The sequence below is a fragment of the Psammomys obesus genome, unplaced genomic scaffold (genome assembly GCF_907164565.1).
Source record: "Psammomys obesus unplaced genomic scaffold, mPsaObe1.curated_primary_1811, whole genome shotgun sequence".
NCBI classification, from domain to species: Eukaryota; Metazoa; Chordata; class Mammalia; order Rodentia; family Muridae; genus Psammomys; species Psammomys obesus.
In genome coordinates this window covers 2,481,771-2,500,638 of record NW_026596046.1, presented here as the reverse complement: position 1 = coordinate 2,500,638, position 18,868 = coordinate 2,481,771, and the positions used below count along the sequence as shown (strand labels likewise).

At 48.9% G+C, this 18,868-nt stretch overlaps 1 protein-coding gene across 1 annotated transcript in view; it reads right to left on the bottom strand.

The window, feature by feature from the left end:
• Otud7a (OTU deubiquitinase 7A) overlaps window positions 1-18,868 on the bottom strand; it is a 311,702-nt gene that overhangs the window by 2,406 nt on the left and 290,428 nt on the right. Inside the window, exons 12-14 of the mRNA XM_055623230.1 lie at window positions 3,191-3,305; window positions 2,966-3,050; window positions 14-760 (exon numbers count right to left, since the gene is read on the bottom strand). Of these exons, the coding sequence (XP_055479205.1) occupies window positions 14-760; window positions 2,966-3,050; window positions 3,191-3,305 (947 nt within the window). The remainder of the gene's footprint in view (window positions 1-13; window positions 761-2,965; window positions 3,051-3,190; window positions 3,306-18,868) is intronic.

Genomic DNA, 18,868 nt, shown 5'->3' with positions numbered 1-18,868 from the left:
GCGCACCCTCGGCCTCGGGCCTGCGCGCCGGCCGCTTGGCCGTGGCGATGGCGGTGGCGGTGGCGGCGGCGGCGGCGGCCGCGGCGTCCCGGCGCCGCTGTTCCTGCTCCGCGCTGAAGCGCTCCTGCGCGCTGGTCAGGTAGTAGCCGATCATCTCCTCGTGGAACTGATGCCGGTGGCTGGTGAGCAGCAGGCCGGCGAAGATGAATTTGCGCTCGCCCTGCATGGCGGCGCGCAGGATGTTGAGGCTCAGCTTCACGTCCGTGCTGTACTTCCAGGCGTCGCCTTTGGACCCGCTGCCCTTGTCGTTGGGCGACGTGCCCGCCGCCTTGTCCGTGGGCGACGGCGTCGTCTTCTCCGACGGCGAGGTGCTAGCTGACGCTCCCGATTCCTCTTTGCTGCCCTTTCGCGACTTGGACTTTTTCTCCTTGCTGCGCTCGGCGCTGTCGCCGTTCTTGCCATTGGCGGAGTTGGCACGACCCATCTTACCGTGCACCAGGCCGCCAAGTCCCCCCATATTTTTCTTCAGCTTGATGCCCAGCGTCTTGCTGAAGCTGCCCAGCTTGTTGGCCACGGAGTCCGCGCGTGTCTTGTCCTTATCCTTGCGCTGTTTCTCCTTCTCCTTGTCCTTACCGTTCTTGCCATTATTGCTGTTTGAATTGCTGCACACAGAATCGCGGTCCGAGTCCAGCGATTCCGCCAGGGACTGCACATCCTCCCCTGCCGAGGCTGTTGGAGACTCTGGCTGTGCAAGGGGAGCCTGTGGGAGAAGGGCGGCAGGAAGGAAGGTGGTTACAGAAGAGCTGTCCCCGTGTATGCCCCACGAGAACACAGGTGGAGCCGAGACTGGGACACTGGGGTTTCTCTGTGAGCTCTCTGCTGCTCTGGGGGTTGGGAGATGTCTGCCTGAGAAGGATGGAGGTGTTTATGGAACAGGAGCCCACAGAGTCCTCATCTGTTGCAAGGGTGGAAGACAGACTCAGATGTTGGCAGACTGCTCTGGGAGGGACCGCATACCTTCAGCACCATCCTTTGAGGGATTCATCTCTAGGAATTCATAGAGACCTAGTAGTCTAGAATCCCAAGTGGACGAATAGAGGTAGAATGCCCATAACCCAGCTGGTGTGGCATTCCAGAGCTTCGGTGTATTTTATGGAGAAACACTAGCTCCACACTCTGGCCGCCCTCCCCGGCCAGGCTACAGGCACCATTAGAAACAGGTTCCAGGTCTCTGATGCTTTCAGTGAGGATGTGGGAGGACACTAATGAAGAAATGTCTTGGGGAATAACCTGGATGACTCTGCCTAAGGTTCAGCCAATGAGGAGGGCAAGAGCATGTAGACTATGGCTAGGCCAATCTCTGGGACAGGTGGTGAGCCTGGGAAGGCTTCGGGGAAAGGGCATGGTGAGTAAGCAGTTGCCATAGGTCCTCCAAAGAGGAGCCTTCCTGGTGAGGAAAGTCATTGGGAAGGCAGCATCCCTCGTGCCAGCATTTGGGAGTGTCAGGCACTAGCACATGCCTGAACAGGCCTTTCTGGTTTCCAGAAGAGATGTGAGAAGCCATTGCTCTTCACTTTTTGTCCTCTACTCAAGCAGGTTCCTGAGGGATGGCCCTCAGTGGCTAGGTCACTAGAAGCATTAGCTGGCAGAACTGGACTCATGGGAAATCCCTCCCCACGCTTGGGTTTGAAGGAGTGTGGGGGTCATAGGTTGGTTGTTTGCCAGGGACACTAAGGGGTGCAAGCTCTAAGGCTGAAACAGGGAAGGGAGCCCAGTAAGTGAGGAGCTCAGACTTTGTGCCCCTCAGCAGTGGGGTTGTCTGCTGAGCTTTGAACTTGAGATGGAGGTCACCAAGGCCTGGCCAAGCACCCCTCTCACTGTAGGGCAGAGATGTTCCCAGCTGGAAGGTTCTGGTTCTGGATCTAGGGCTGCTGCCATTGCATACCACGTGGGTGCTAGAGAGCGTCATCCTGGGCTCAGTGACAACTTCCAGCACGGAAGAGGCAGGACTCTGCCACCAGTTGGCTTTCCCTGCTGCCCTCAGGAACGCAGCGAATCAGAGCCACGTGGGGGCGCCCTACTCGGATGATGTCCAGGTGAAACGGAAGTGAGCGATCAGAGCAGTAGGGCAGGAACCTTTCAGCGGGATCTCTTCTTTCAGTACTTAGACCCGCTGGATGTTTAAGTAAACGCATGCCAGGGAGGACCAATTATTTGCAAGCAATTTTCACAAATCCTTTCCCTGGGAGTTCCCTCCCGAGATTATGAAAACATCAGCCACACACTTAAAAAGAATCTCTGACCTTCTGCCAGCAGGGGCAGGCCAGTAGTTCCTCCAGGGCAGGGTTTCCCCAAGCCCCCCTCCCAGGAAGGGACAGGTGGGTGGCTTCCCACTTTCTGCCAGCTCCACCAGAGGCCACCTCCGCCTCGGGGAGGGGAGGGGGCACACCGAGGACTTGTGCCGTCGGTTCCCCAGCTTTTCTAAGGATCCACACAGACTTATAATTAATTCCGCTCTGCCGCGGCACATTTTGTTCTGATCTCAGCAGAGATAGTTTTGTGTTATGACTTGCCTACGGTTTGTTTTGCGAGTGGGCGTGTTTATTCCTCTTCTGCTGTGCAAAATAGGAGGGGAAAAAACCTTAACTGAAGTGTGGTCTTTCTCTTCTCTCTCTCTCTCTCTCTCACTCTCTCTCTCTCTCTCTCTCTCTCTCACACACACACACACACACACACACACACACACACGCGCGCGCGCGCGCGCTCCCACTGGAACCAACAGGAAGTGTTTGGGCTGGGAGCTATAGTGACGGGGCCGGGTCCCGAGACGGGAGGGGGTGGGGCCTCCGGGCGGCGCCTAGCGCTGGTGTGTAGGGACAGTCAGAAGGACGGTACAGTCCGGCCGGCACCGGCAGAGCGGCTGCTGCGGGGCACTGGGTTGGGGCTCCATGCACTCAAGGCTCACCCGGGTCTCTGAGGGGATGCGAATCCACGTCACATTCATGTAGCTGTGTAGAAGGTTCAGCTTGGCTTCTAGGGACAGGATGAGGCTGACAGAAGAACACAGGCGACACGCGCTCACTCGCCTGCACGCGCAGCCCTCTCTGCTCCCCAGCCCCCCAGCCCCCCACAGGAGCCCCGCCACCGTTCTCCCGCGGGGGTGGGGTCGGACTGTGGGGGCAGGTCTTACTGGGCTAGCCGGGCATTGTCGTTGTCGTCTTTCCCCCACTCCCAGTCTTTCCCCGGGTCCACCGCAAAGTGCAGGGGCAGCAGCTTGTGCTCCGAGTCCGTTAGAGGGATCACAGCTGAAACAAAAGGGAGAAAGGCACCGTGGCAGGCAGCCCACCCGCCCGCCAGGAGGCCCGGGAGCACCGGCAGAGCTCGGAGCTCTGGGAGAGAAATTCAAGGCTAGCTGTCCTGGTGACAGGCAACCCAACGGAGATAGAGGTAGACACAGAACTTGAATTCCAAGAGTGTTAAGACCATAAGGTTTCAAAATCTGTCCCATTATGTAGATGAAGAGCAAGCAGGTGGACTGGCTGGGTGTCTTTGTGTTAGAGGGCAGACTTCCCTCTGCGTGTCAGGATGCGAAGAGGCTATGGCTGCCTCTGCCCCCAGGCCGGGAGGCGTACTGGGGGAGGCCGCTTTGGAGTGGCCTGCTCCTTGTCTCCATTTCCTCTCAGGGAAGGGCAGAGTTTGTCAGTCAGGAGAGGCATGTGCTGAGCTCTACTGCAGAAAGCCTGGGGGGTGGAGTTGGTGTGGGGTGGGGGCTGCAGACCCCCTGACCCTGCTCCCAGGGCACAGAAGCAGGCTGTCACACACGAAGCATCTGGTGACATGTGGGAAAGGCAGCCAAGCCGTGCTGGTCTAAAGTCCCTTTAAAAGGGGAGTGGGGAGGGAGCCTTCTGTGGGGTGGTGATTGGGTGGGGGTCTGGCCTGCTGTTCCTCAGCAGAATTCATTCACCACCAAGCATCTGGACAGAAGCACAGCAGCTTTAGAGATCAGAGTGGGTGGGGTGGGGGTGGGTATCTACAGGTGTGCTGAGATCTGACAAGAGTTCCTGAGGGGGCCCGGCTACCCAATAAATGGAATCTTCAATGTCACACCTGTCTTCGCTCTCCTAAGGCTGTTGCCAGGAAGAAGTGGGGAGATGGTTTCCAAATTTCCACCTTTCAATTAAGTACAGGTCTCCTTGTGCCACTCCATTTTGTATGCCCCACCCCTCTAGAGTATCACCAGCAGAGAAACTCAGCCCAGGGCCTCTGGAAGCTGCTTTGTTCCTTTGCTTGCCACAGACCATGATTCATGCTAGCAGTGCCATGGCAAGAACAAAAAGGCAAACAAAACACAAAACCGAGGAGCCAATCCTGCAAACTTTGAGAAATTGGATACGACTCAATGCTGCCCTCTAGTGTTTCTAAAGGAATTGTGGGCGCAAACTGCTCCCTTCCTCTTCCCATCTCTCTTAAACAGATGAAAGGCAGTTTTGCTGATTATCAGCCAGCTCAGGGGTTTTACTTGAGTGTGGCCAGGGATGGAGCAGTGCAGGCATGGTCTGAAGGGGGAGGGGGCAGGGTCATTTCAGCTTCTGCTTTGATGTAGCCTCCCTTCTCAGGGCTGAGCTCAGGAACTGGTCTTCCTAGGGCGATGGCCAGAAGCCTGTCCTTTTTGCCATCATGCAAACGTTGAGGCCTTAGCCTGGCTTCCCACCAGTGCCTGGGGGCAGCAGAGGTGATCCTTACCCACACTGGTTCCAAGACTCACTAGGCAGCGAGGTCTCCTAGGGCTCTGTACTGTATGCAGAGGCCCAATACAAGGGTCCAATCAGGGCGGAGGACAACATTGTAAATATGCTTCCCTGTGGATCTTGAAATCAAGGTGTTTTGGACAACAATAACCTACCAGGAGAGCAGCTCCTGTGGGTATAATCTGGGTGTTCTGGCTTTGGCAGTCTACCCCTTTATGGGGCAGAGCTGGTTGGAAGAACATTTCCGCTGTTACTACACTTTGCATTATCTTAGTATGGGGCCGGGTGGGGGTGGTTTGCATAGCTGGGTGCATAGGCTGTGAGTGAAGTAATGTGTTAAATTCTGGGGAAAAGTCATCTGCTAATCCCCTGTTAACGGCTGTGTTTACTTGGGAGCCCAGCCTGTATGTTGTTAGCCACTGTGGTTTGGTTTTGTTCCTCCAGGAAGAGAAAAGGGAAACCCACCAACTCTGATAGGCTCCTGTCTGCAGAACTGAGCATGGTGTTCACAAAAAGAACGGGCGAGGGGCTGGAGGAACGTGTGACTCAGTTGGTAAGCTCCCTTGCAAACATTATGTTCAAACCTATTAAAGGCTGGGTGCAAAAATCTATGCCTCTTACCTAAACTGGGACATCCGACTTTTCTGACCTTCTTGTTATAGTATACCCTCAGCAGATGGGCTGGACTGGGTTCCTGGCCTGTCCAGTCTGAGAAGACAATTGGCACACAACTGAAGATTCTAGTGCTGGCTACCTAGAAAGAGCCTGACAGTCTGTCTTGGGGTGAGGGACTGGAGACATGTGGCTCATTCCTGATATCTAAAGTGTGTGATGCTGCCTGTTTGAGGGCTGAGAGAAGGTAAGCGGGGGGGGGCAACTCAAAAATGGGTCCTCCCCATGGGCATCAATTACACTTCATGTCTGCCCCATTGTTACACAGAAAATTCTCCGTCTACTTCACCAAGGCAAACAAATGACGGCGTGGCAAGGCGCCCTCTGGTGGCAAATGTCAGTAATAGCAAAAGCTTTCAAAACACGTCAGAGCATTTACTCTTTGGTTTGCTTTGGAAAGAGCTCTCTCTTACTTTTAGCCTGCAAGTCTACTGATAGTATCTCCAACTAGCCCTTGAGGATTTAGAACATTCATTTTATAAAACACAAATGGGCATTTCTACTTAAGATGTTTGCCATTACAGTAATAAAGCTGCAAATTCTCAGCTTATCTTTCAGCCTGCCCCTGAACTGATGGCTCGGCCAGTCTCAGTGCCTCAAGTTCTAAGGAAAGAAAGATGCCTCAGAAGCAAGATGGAGACACCTAGGAGGGGCTGACTCAGACCCCATAGGAAGAACTGAGCTAAAAGTTTTATACTCAGGAAAGAAGAATGCAAGCCAGTGACGTTATATAGACCCTTCCTCCAGGAAGAGAAAAGGGAAACCCACCAGCTCTGATAGGCTCCTGTCTGCAGAACTGAGCATGGTGTTCACAAAAAGAACGGGTGAGGGGCTGGAGGAACGAATGACTCAGTTGGTAAGCTTCCTTGCAAACATTATGTTCAAACCTATTAAAGGCTGGGTGCAAAAGTCTATGTCTGTAATCCCAGGGCTGGAGACATGGAGACAGGAGGACCCAGGGCCTGCTGGACAGCCAACTGAGGTAAATCAGAAAGCTCCACATTCGGCAATAGACCATGTCTCAAAACACAAGGTACAGAGTGACTGAGGAAGATATAATACTGACCTTTGGTTTCCATAAGCACAAATACCTGGGTGCACCCTCCACCTCTCCCACCCCCACCTAAGATGGGCTGAAATTCCCTGAAAGTGTTCTCTGCAGAGCTGAGGTCAACAGATACAGGGTACTCTTAGGACAGTGTTCTATGTCACCATGCTTAAGCAGGTATCTCATTCAAGCACTGTGTCTCTGTCTGTCAGGGGGGTGTGACCACAGACACACATATCTGTGTCCTGACAGATTTCAACATGCACTCTAAAAAAAGGGGGGGGGTGCCTGTTTCCAGGAATGAAGTGATTTCCTCAGTCTTTCCTGTCTTAGAAGATGACTTTCAGGAAACATAAAGTAACAGCAAGAACAACATAAACCTATGAGGAAGAAGAAAAGTCATGAACACATGAATATGTTGACAAGACTCTAACACAGGTGTGCAGGCATGAAGTTGTTCTCTTCTGTTTGAGAAAGATTTTATGTCTCCTGCATGTCGTGGAGCTATTTTACTAGACGTAGAATTTGAGACTGCAGTTCCCCCCCCCCCCAGTCTTTAAGATACCACTCTGTTATCTTTCACCTTACCTGCTTCATGAAAGTCATTATGATGCTAGAGACAATGATAGAGGGCCTAATTCTCCATAAAGACACAGAAGCACAACATAGAAGTATGCTTTTCATGTTGTCTCAGTTTTAAAGCAACTCCCCTTTATCTGCATCCCAAGACCCTCCCAGTGGGTCTTGGCATCAACTTAGACACAACCAAGGTTTTGCAACTATTGGGGATTGAATGTAAGATAACTGATTCATGTTGTAGACAGAGAGAAAATATGGACACCAGGTAGGTTTTGATACCTTATTTTAGAGAGAAGAAATTTTCTATCAAAGCTAGAAATAAAACTAACAACAGACAAAAAAAGCTTACAACAAACTACAACGGACGAGAAGAACACCTTTGAAAGATTCACAGCCAAGTAAAGGATCTGTGAACATCAAGATGGACCAGTCTGAATCAGCTAAGCTGCAACAAAAAGAGGAAAGGTTGGGTAGGAGGCAGAACACCCAGGAGCTATACGTCAGTGACAGCCAACTTACAATCTGTGTCAGTGTCACTTCGGAGAGATGATAGAGGAGGCAGAGAAAATACTAAATCACATACAAAACAAGCAAACCCACCACAGACCAGGAAAGCCATAGAACAGCACTAGGGAAAATTACAGCAGCACTGCCACAACATAATCACTCCGTCCCCACAGCATATTAAACCCCAGAAGCAAGACAAAAAAGAAAGACAAGGTAGATACAGAGAAAAGAGGATAAGAATTGAGCATGCCGTCCAACGGTAAACAGATAAAGCAAACGGGTTGTATCTTTAGAGGGATGAAAGAAAAACTGCTAATTATGGCTCTAGCAAAGAGCTCTGAGACATAAAGGTGATCCAAAAGCCTTCTCAAACCCCCAAAAGCCAATTCACTGCTTGCTGATCTGCACTGAGGAGTATCAGAATCTCACAAGAAGAAGGAAAGTAACAACACTGATGGCTTGAATTTATCTAGAGTAATGGCAGGGTGATAAATGAAGGTGAAGATAAGGTTCTCCTTTTTCTTCCTTTTAGTAATTCTGAGATAGCCAAATTTCTGCAGCCAAGAGAGCAGTGCCGTATTTTGTCCACCGTGAGGGAGAGTAAGGTAGTGCAGAGAGTGAGAGGATTCTGGGGTACCATTTTCCACAACCCAGGAAGTAGAAACTATCACTTGAAAATAGAATTTCTTTAGAGATTCTATTTGTACACCCTGGGTAAATTGCTAATAACTGAATATTGGTAGGTAAATAACCTAGGCAAATAGTCACAAACTACCACAATTAGTCCGAAACAGGATGACAGAAAAAACAAAAACAAACAAACAAAAAAACCAAAACCAATGAACAGATGGAGCAAGGGGAAAAGACTAGTGAAGAATATTATATATTCATATAATTAAATGCAAACACTCAACACTGCCAAAAGATAACATTGTTAGACTGGGATTAAAGCAAAGCATATCTTAAGCCTGCTCTATCTACAGTAATTCCATTATGAATCTAAAGAGAGTTTCAAAGACACTCTCCAATACTAGGGAGAACCACCAAACACCAGACAAAGAAGAGTTCAGAAAAACGGTTACAAAGGACCATTACATAACAGCAAAGGGGCCAGTTCTCCAGACAGACAGACATGCAAACTTTTAAGTAAGTTGTTTCCAGGAGCACACAGCAAATGCACTAGCCACCTTACCTACATCTCATAGGCCCAGTGAGTGTCTGAACAATGGCGCTCACCCTCTCACATACTGTATTTTTTCCTATGTGAACATACCAGTGATGGAGTTTAACTTGTAAATTAGTCACAGTAAGAAATTCACAGCAGTAGCTAATGAAATACAACAGCATAAAATATACTGAAATAAAAGCAGTGTGAATGTGGCGTCACTGTGGATTTCTGGAATTTTCCATTTAATATTTTCAGACTATAGCTGAGTGTATGTAATGGAACAACAGAAAGTGATCTAGGGACGGGGGTGTTCCACTGTGCTGACAAACATGAAAGGAGAAAGGGCAAACATTTTTACTCGCCACTTGGCCACCCTTGTCTTAGTTACTGACAGAATGTCTGCCCATCCATTGGCTTGTGCTCTACCCTAAGTCCCACTGGCCCAGAAGCACAGCGTGAGCCTGGAGAGATGCCAGCAGCTGTCAGCTATGTGGAGTGAACTGGCTGTGGGCTTAGAAAGGTAGGGAAATAGGAGTGTGGCCAGAGGCCAGCCTCTCCTTCAAGCCCTGCGCATCCTCTCCCAAGCTACACAGCAGGTGTAGGCACCCAGATCCCTCACCAGGCTTCCTGAAGAGTCCATGCTGTTTCTCTCTGAAGACCATGGTTTCTGTCATAGGTGTCTGGTGCATAGAACATTTAGCCAGCATCATTTAACTGAGGCACACACCAAGGACACCCTATGTGGGTACAAGTCACGCCACCTACTTTTACATGAGCCAGGAGCTCGGGACTGTCCTTAGGGCTGCCTGCTTCTTTCACCTGAGGGCACTGCCAGCAGTGCAGGTCTTTTCATTTCTGAATGGTTTCCAGTGCCACTCACTCAAGCTGTTGTGACAGAACACCGCAGACTAGGTGGCCTATAAGCAACTGAAAGTTTTTCTCTTTCGGTCCTGGAGGCTAGAAATCCAAGGTCAAGTTGCAGGTAGACTCAGTGTCTCCCAGTGGCTTGCTCCATGCATGCAACCCAACATAGAACCCTGCAGCAATAAGTTCATCCATAGACTCTGGCTTCTCTTGACTCTTTTGTGAAGTTTGTGGGCCAAGAGTCAGGTGTGCCAAAACATGACAGCCTGGGCTACCAACTAAAAGTCCTGGTGCCCTCACCCTGGCTTCTCTCCCTCCATCAGGTGGTGGTGGAGTGTGGGGAGGTGAGGAAGCTACGAGTAAATGTATAAAGATCGAAGTTGTTAATGACCAGGCACAGCCAAGTCAAGGACCAATGCCTCAGACATGTGGGAAATTAGCAAAAGCATCTTGTGCCAGACCCAGAATGGCAACCTTTACAAATGATTGGTCAGTGTGTGCAAGTACTAATGTTTATGAACAACTTGACTAGTATATGCAAAAACTAGCAACTGCAGCTTCCTCTTCCCCTTTTAGTCCGAGACTGGTGGCCTCCTATGGAGACACCTCCTACGAAGACTAGCTGACTCCTCCAACCCATGCCGTATGTAACAATCACACCGAGGTTCCATTTGTAGTGTGGCTGGCATGGCTTCATCAAAGCGCACACACCCAGCAATTTTTGTATACATGTCTATCATTTCTTACGGGTCTGCCTTTCCTTGCCACTCCTGGTCAAGTCTAGATGTCAAGCCACGCAGGAAGTGGTGCTGGTGTGCCTTGCAGACTTTGTGCATGCACAGTGTGCATGCTGTGGGCTCTAAGGAGGAACGGCAGAGGAGAGTGGTCCTGTGAGGCCCAGCAGCGCACTGCCTCTCCCGAGACTCTCCGTGGCACCTGGAAGACTAAGAACGGTGCTGAAGACACACTAAGTTCAGGGACACTGCAGGGAACGTCCTGGCTTCTCAAGCCTCTTTGCCATCACAGACTGTTGTCTCACAAAACTTCTCTTATGTATTTGCTGCATTACTATACCCACGCAGGCCAGTCTGATTGGTATATGATTAAAATAAAAAAGAATCTGAGTAAATATCACTTTGGTTTAGAACACTGCACTGACAAAACTATATTATACATTTTTATTTAAGCGAATGTTTAATAACTCTCATATGTGAGGACAGGTATCTAGTGGGAAAGAGATTGTTTTTGATGGTTGGCAGCCACCATGTAGGAAAAAGCACAACTTACTGTTAACTGTACTGGGAGTAACAGCATGAGGTCAGGGTTGGAGTTGTGACTCAGTAGTAGAACATTAGTCCCTGGGTTGGGTCCCAGTATTGAAAAAAAAAAAGTTCTAATTTATTTGGCCTGGGGAATACTAAAATACGGATTAATGTTTGTTCTTCCTGCAGGTTCCACATGACATGTAGCTGACAAGCTGTTCTGCACTTACTGGCTCCCCCAGAACTCTGGATGCCTCATTTTTATAAGTGTGTGTTGTGTCTAAGAGACACGGTCACCAGCTGCTCTTGGTGAAGCTCTTCTCAGGTTGTGTTGACTTTCTGTTGCAATAAACAAATCGTAAACCTGACCATCTGCCGGCCTCCTCCCAGAGTCTGAAGCTGCCCCTTGCTGACCTTAGCTCCTCTCCCAGTCTCTGACCTGACCCCCCCAGGGAAGGGCATCAGGACACTCCAGGGTGTCTTGACTTCTGTGTTTCCCAGCTGTTTGCATTCAGGAGGGCTGTCGAGGGTAGCAATCACCTCACCTACTGCCCCCACAGTAGCCCTTGTGAGGTAATGTGGCCCTGATCCCATCTCTATCATTGAAGACTCCTACCTCACCATGTCAGAGTGCTGTGTGACTCCATGCAAGTGCTGACCTGAGACACCACCTCTTAAGGCCCCTCTCTAGCGCTTGCACACCGCTCATTTACAGGATAACTGCCTTTGAAGGCCAAGTCTCCCCACTCTCCTCATCTGCCACTATAATGCTGTGTGACTGTGGCCATTCCCTGGAGATGGGCTCTCCTTCCTCACCTTCCTCCTCTGTAAATTGGGGGTGGAAGGCTAAGAAGTCACCCTTGGAAAGAACTTAGAACCTAACCTGTGCATGGAAAGCACATGAAATGAGATCCACCAGAGCCTACGTACCCAGCCCTGTGTGGAGGAACGTGCTATCCTAGCCCAGAGCCAACGTGTGGGGACAGAGAATGCCTGCATCCTCTGCACCCAGTGCTGTGAGACAGGGTAAGGCTGCACGTGTCTTCTTGGGCACTCTGCTGGGACTGGCTGGGTATTTAGGGAAATCTTGCCATCAAATGCAAACTCTGTTTGGGACCCATGTAACCGTCCATCTGTGATGAAGGCACTCTGATATGCCAATGCCACATAGGGTCTGAGTGTCCATATGTTGCACATTAGCTTATCGGACATCAGTGCTATTTGGATAAGTGGTCTACGTTTGTTGGCTTTTTGTCAACTTGGCTCAAGCTGGGAAAAGGTTTCTCAGTTTAGAGAATGCCCCATCAGATTGGCCTGTAGACAAGCTTGTGTGGGGGACATAGTCTTGGTTACTAATTGATGTGGGAGGACTGGAAGGCCCAGTCCACAGACGATGATGCCCCTGGCAGGTGTTCCTATGTGGTATAAGAAAGCGAGCTGAGAAAGCTATGGAGAGCAAGCCAGTAAGCAGCATTCCTCCATGCTCTGTGTTTCAGTTTCTGCCTCCAGGCTCCTGCTTTGATTGAGTTCTGCTAGTTCCCTAATGATGCACTGTTACCATGATGTGTAGGTCAAAACAAGCAAGCAAACAAACAACAACAGCAACAGTAAAACAAAGCAAAATAAAAACCCAAATAAACAAAAAAACCTTTCTTCTACCATTTGGTTTTGTCATCTTTTTCACAGCAGTAGAAAGCAAAGTAGGATAGAAACTGATATCAGGTTCATGGGGTATTGCTGTGGCAGACTTGACCATGCTGTCCCAGGGGAAATTCTAGAGCTGTTTGGAACTTTGGACTGGATAATCTATTGTCTACTCAGAAATTAATGGGTACTTATATGGCAGTTTGGAAGGTGAGAATGTTGAGAAAGAGATGCAGATGATGGGGACCTGGCTTGTGAAGCTTCTGTGGGAAGCACGGACTCTATGAAGGCCAGTCATACGATATATTTGAACTAAGAATATATAGTTTTTGGCCAGCTGTGGATTAAGAATTAGTTATGATTAACCAGAGACCAGAGCACTGAAATAAATCTTTTGCTTTACTGGGAATGATGCCATTTAGTTGAGGCTGAAAAACCAGCTGTGATTAATAAGACACCAGCATCATTAAGGTGGAATCTTCTGGAAGTATTTTTTTTTCAGGGTCAGCACACAGAAGCTGTGGCCAAGACTTGGCCAGGGTTGCATCTCAAGCTGGAAGCTGAATTTGGTAATGTGTAAGAGTCTCCCATGTTACTGATTTTGGTGACATAATAGCTTCAGAATTGAAGGGGTCATGGAAAACAGCCATGGCTTGGCACCATGTGTCCAGGTCAGAGTCTCCAAAGAGGGGCCAGTAGAGGCCTTGGGTGAAGATACAGAGCAATTGCAATGGAGACGGCAGCATAGTACAGATGCCAGGACTGTGGTGTGACCACCAAAGATAGCAGCAGTTGTGGAATGGAGCTGGCCTGTGCATATGAGACAAGCTGCGTGAACTGTGGACGGCAGAGTGGACAAGTGGAGCTGCCCAAGCATTTTGGAGCTCAGATGAATGATTGCTAGTGAATCCCGGATTTTGGCTACTGGGCGTTTTTGTTTGTTTGTTAACATTGTTGGAATTTAGTTTTGCTTTGATTTGATTGTGACTGTGCTCTGGTTCTTCCCTCTGTCTTGGAATAAGAAAGTAAGTGACTTATTTTTTATTTTATAGGAGCCCACTGTTGAGAGACTTTGGATATTGTAAAAGAAAACTTGGACTTTTAAAGTGTGTGAATTTTTTAAGGATGGTAGGATTTTTAAAGTTATATTATATTTTACATTAATAACACAATTTTGGGGACAAACAGGAAAGGAGAAACTATGGTTTGATAGTGATATATTTTTTGTGTCAAATTGAAAAAGGATAATTTCTTGCTGGTTGCTCTCTCTCTCTGTGTCCCTTGCTTTTCAACCTTGATGCAGGCTAGGACAATCTGTGAAGAGGAAACCTCAGTCGAGAAAATGCCCCTATCAGGCATTGTCTTGATTGTGATTTATGTGGGCGGGCCCAACCCATAGGTGGTGTTCCTGGCAGGTGCTCTTGGATGGTGTAAGAAAAGCAAGCTGAGCAGGTCATGGGGAGCAAGCAAGTAAGCAGCGTTCCTCCATTGTCTTTGCTTCAGTCCCGCCTCCAGGTTCCTGCCCTGAGTTTTGTCCTAACTTCCTTCTGTGAAGTAGAGTTGAAAGATGAATAATGGGATAACCCCTCCCCTGAATTGCTTACTTTTGGCCTTGGTATTTATGACAGCAACCAAAATCTAAACTAGGTGGTGCACGCCTTTAATCTAGAACTCTGGGAGGCAGAGGCAGGAGGATCTCTGTGAGTTCGAGGTCAGCCTGGTCTACAAGTGAGTCCAGGACAGCCAAGGCTACACAGAGAAACCCTGCCTCAAAATACCAAAACAAAACAAAACAAAACAAAACAAAACCCCCCAAAACAAACAAAACAAAAAACTAAACTAGGATATGGCCCCTGGGGTGTTGAAGGCTTGAACTCCCTGGTTGTGCTGCAGGAGGAGGTGGATTTTGAGGGAGAGGGTAGAGCTTGAGGGAGGTGGGCCTATTTGAATCAAAACTCAAAATCCCAAGTATGGTTTCAAATGTGTCTCTTCTATGTTGCAGTTGAAAAGTCTGAGTTTAAGCATTGTGAGCTGGGCCTGTTGGCGATGATCGGGCTTAGATCTTTGGCCACTGAGCATGTGTCCTTGAAGGGGATTATGGAACTATAATAGAGAGTGGCATTATTAGTTGGTGTGGCCTTGCTGGAGGAAGTGTGTCACTAGGGGTGGGCTTTAAGGTTTCAAGTGCTCAAGCCAGGCCCAGTGTCTCTCTCTTATTCTGCTGCCTGCAGATCCAGATGGAAAGTTCTCAGCTCCTTCTCCAGCACCATGTCTGCCTGTGTATCATTATGCCTCCTGCCATGATGGACTAAACTCCTGAACCTGTAAGCCAGCCCCAATGAAATGTTTTGTTTATAACAGTTGCCGAGGTCATGGTGTCTCTTTATAGCAATAAAAGCATAACTAAGACAGCTTTGCAACACAGTATACTACAAGGGGCAGGCAGAGTTCTTCCCAGTTGCAGGGCTGATGCAGAGCTATGCTGGCTGTCTCCACCTGTATCATGAGAGAGGCACACTGTGCATTTTAGGCCAAGAAAAAACCAAACTCAAAATGCCTGGTATTTTTCTAACTGTGTCTCTTCATTGTAAAGTTTAAAACTTTGAGTTGAAGCACTTTGAGTTGGGCCAGCTGGTGATTATTTCCAAAGTTCTTTCTGAGTCCTGTGTTCAGCAAACTGCATGGCCCCTTTGTTTCACTTGTCAGCTGATATGTGTTTTCATAACTCAATCATTTGCTCTGAAGCCAGAATGAAACACACTATACTAGGCTCTGAGAGAGGTGACAGGGAGCCCCATTGGAGCTTTGCCTGTGGGGACATACAGCAGCCTTCCTGTAGCCTGCTGAAAAACTAGGGAATAAAGAATCATGAGAACAAAGGACCAACATATACTCCCTTGGAGAAAGTAGGTGGCCATCATTTGTGTGAGCTATTAAGAAAATGTGTGTGTTCTACTTAAAAGGCCCTTAAAGAACTGGCAAAGGCTTTTCCATTTGGCCTGGCTACAGCTGACATATGCTACCGGCTACAATTTTTGCCTCATGTCTTCTTTCTTCTCTGTCACATGCCTCACCTGGGGGATTCAGGGGAATTCCTGAGTGTGGAGATGGTTGGAGGTGGCAGCAGCAGCTGGAAGTGAGCAGAGGGCTCTTTCAGAGGACTAAGCACAGGAGAGGCCCTTGGATGAAGAGGCAAAGAAAAGCTGCTGTTAAGCACCAGGAGCTTGGATGCATGTAGTCACACAGCTAAGGGAAAGGAGGAGGGGAGGGAGAGGGAGACGGGGCCTCTACTTATAGCCTAGAACACATTGTGTTCCGTTTTGAGGCTCCTGGAGTGTCCCTGTTGTTACTACATTTAGTGGCTTCTATCATAGAGTGACTTAGGGGCTTGGGTCTTTGAGAATCTACCAAGTATCACTTTTAAAAACTGCCTTCAGCTCTAACAGGTGGCAGGAGTAGGTGGTGACTGGGGCCCCAGGAAACACACACGTCAAGTTGGTAACAGACCATCAGAATACAACATACACTGGCCAAGGAAGTTACTTCGGTGAATCAAGTCAGAAACCTCTGGATAGCCAGAAGTTCCTCCTTTTAAAAGGCCTCTTAGTACTCCGTGAGTGTGAAATGGCTCTTAATTTCTGGAGGGCCCACCCCCTTCATCTTTAACCTCCCAGACCCATGTCCACAAGACTCAAGGGACCTTTCCTATGAAGGCTTGGCCAGAAGGACACATTTCTACCTGTAAAGCTGCTGGGCTCCCCTCAGGGAGCTGTACAGTACTATTGTGGTGGTTTGAATAGAATGGACCCCATAAGTCCATAGGGAGGGGCAGTATTAAGAAGCATGGCCTTGTTGGAGTCAGTATGACTTTTTTGAAGGAAGAGTATCACTGAGGGTGGGCTGTGAGGTTTCAGAAGGTCAAAGTAGGCCTAGTGGCCCACAGCTCTTTTCCTGCTGCCTGCAGACCTAGAACTCTCAGCTACCTCTTTAGTACGACTGTCTGTGTGCCACCACTCTTCCTGCCATGATGATAATGGACTAAACCTCTAACCTGTAAGCCAGCCTCAGTGAAATGTTTTCCTTTTAAAGAGTTGCCGTGGTCATGGTGTCTCTTCATAGCAATGAAACCCTAACAGACAACTACCTCACCCACCAACCCGCCAGGTGGCACATGGCTTCAAGTCTTTTATACTCAGGGTTTGCTGGGTGGCCATTGCTCATCTAGAGGTGCTGAGTGTCAGTCCACCCTGACTGAACTGCACTGGAGCAATGAAGAACCTCCACATATACTAAAAATCAATATAAAACCTCACTACATGGGCGACGAGAGTTTCTATCAAGGAGGGATGAGGAGTTGCAGCGGCCCTCCTACGCTTCCGCCTCTGCCTGAGATGACTTGGGCTCCCTGAGACATACTCAGGGTCCTACCTGCCTTGAGTCTTCAGTCCCAGTGGGGTGAGCATGGCAAGAGACATGAGGATGGCAGAGAATGCCAGGCACATTCTCCCCCTTGGCCTTCTCCTGAGGCCCAAGAACCACCACAATGACACGGTCTCGGGAAGTGAGTGCTTTCCCCATTTCTATTATGAAGGCTCTCGAGGCATTTATTGTAGCCATATCATACTTATCAAGTCAAATTGAGATGGGTGTTGAAGAAGCCATAAGCAGGAGGGAGGAGCCCTGCATTTATGCTCAGTGGTGCTGCTGGCTGGCCAGTGACCCATGTGAGTCTGCCCTGCAGTGCGACTGGGTGCTGGGTGAGCTGATGACGGAAGCTGTTTATGAACAGCTCTATCTCTTCCTACATAGGTCTTGTGCTGGCAGGGGCAGCTCAGTGAGCAGAGCTTCAGATAGCGCATCTTCCTCTGCGGCAGCCCTCTATTACGTTAAGATTGGAATGGGAAGCTTCAGTGACCTCGGAGCTCTGACTGGTTCTCACTGGGAGGTGCCTATCTTAGTTACTTTTCTGTCCCATTGATAAAACACCATGACCAATGCAACTTAGAAAAGAAAGTGGGTGATCTCAGAGTGTTAGGGTCCATGATGCAAAGGGACAGCTGAGAGGGTACATCTTGATCCACGGCTGTGAGACTGATCCAGAGCACTGGGAATCACACCGGTCTTCTGAAACCTCAAAGCCTAACCCCAGTGACACACCTTCTACAACAAACCCACACCTCTGAATCCTCTGCAAAGAGCTCTACCAACTGAGGACTGAGTACTCAAACATATGAGCCACTGGGGGAATTCCCATTCAAAGCACGCAGTTCCTCCTGGCTTCCTTGGAAGCTCTTGCAGAAGCCACTCATAGTCCTTAAAATCTCACCAGGGGATGGGAGGACTGGAGCTGGCATCCACCCTCTGTGAGAATGGACCCTCCAGAGGCACCAGGACCACTGTAGGTCAAGATCTTTAGAGAAAGAAGGTCAGGAGGTAGTTGGTGGCTTTATAGTTTTTTGAATTTTTGGTTGAACTCAACCATTCTTTTTTTTTTTTTTTTTTTAACTCAACTATTCTTATGCTTGAGGAACTGGTCTCATTAAAGTCCATGGCCACTATAGTGACACCACAGCCTTGGACTCAGATAGCAGCGTGTATCTTTTCACATTCTGAGATCTAATCTTCATCAGGGGTACTTTCTTCTGACCTTCTCCCCATGGGAATGGCTACTCCCTCTGTGTCTTCACATAGTCTTGTGAACCCCGGAAATCCCTCCTCTTTCTCTTTTTATAGGCATGTGTCATGACACCAGCACTTTTCTCTCTTTACGGAGGTGTACTGGATAAGGGGCCACTCAAATCTTAATCTCTTTGAAGAGCTGTATATATACAGTTACATTCTGATACACTTCAACAGATGTTGAAGATGTTAATATCTGAACTTCAGGAAAACACTGCTTACCCTATAATCCCCGTACAATAAACACCAGTCCTCTGGAGAGTCATCCACCTCTCCACTTCACAGGGACGGAGAAGCTGACCTATGCTCCTGACAGGGATTAGTCCCCACAGGACCTAGCAGCCCAGAGCATCTTGCCACGTGATGAGGAAATCCTCAGCCTTCGGTCATCCTCGAGGGGCCTGGGACCCTCCAGACCGTTATCACTGTCCCTGCTTGCCCATTGTGCACGCCTTCTCTGACAACACACAGGTCCCTATGGCAGCATCTTGCTGTCTGGTAAGACTCTATGATCCTGGATCTGTGTCCCTGCTTCCTTCCCTAGACCTAACCACATGCTTAGACAAGGAGGACCTAGAAACTTGTCCTTGGGCACTCTGGAAGCCCCAGGTGGAGGACTGCATGTTTGGCATTATAGGTACAAACACTTGCAGTGTAGGTTACCATGAGCTGGCCTTTGTCTCCTGTGGTTGGTTGG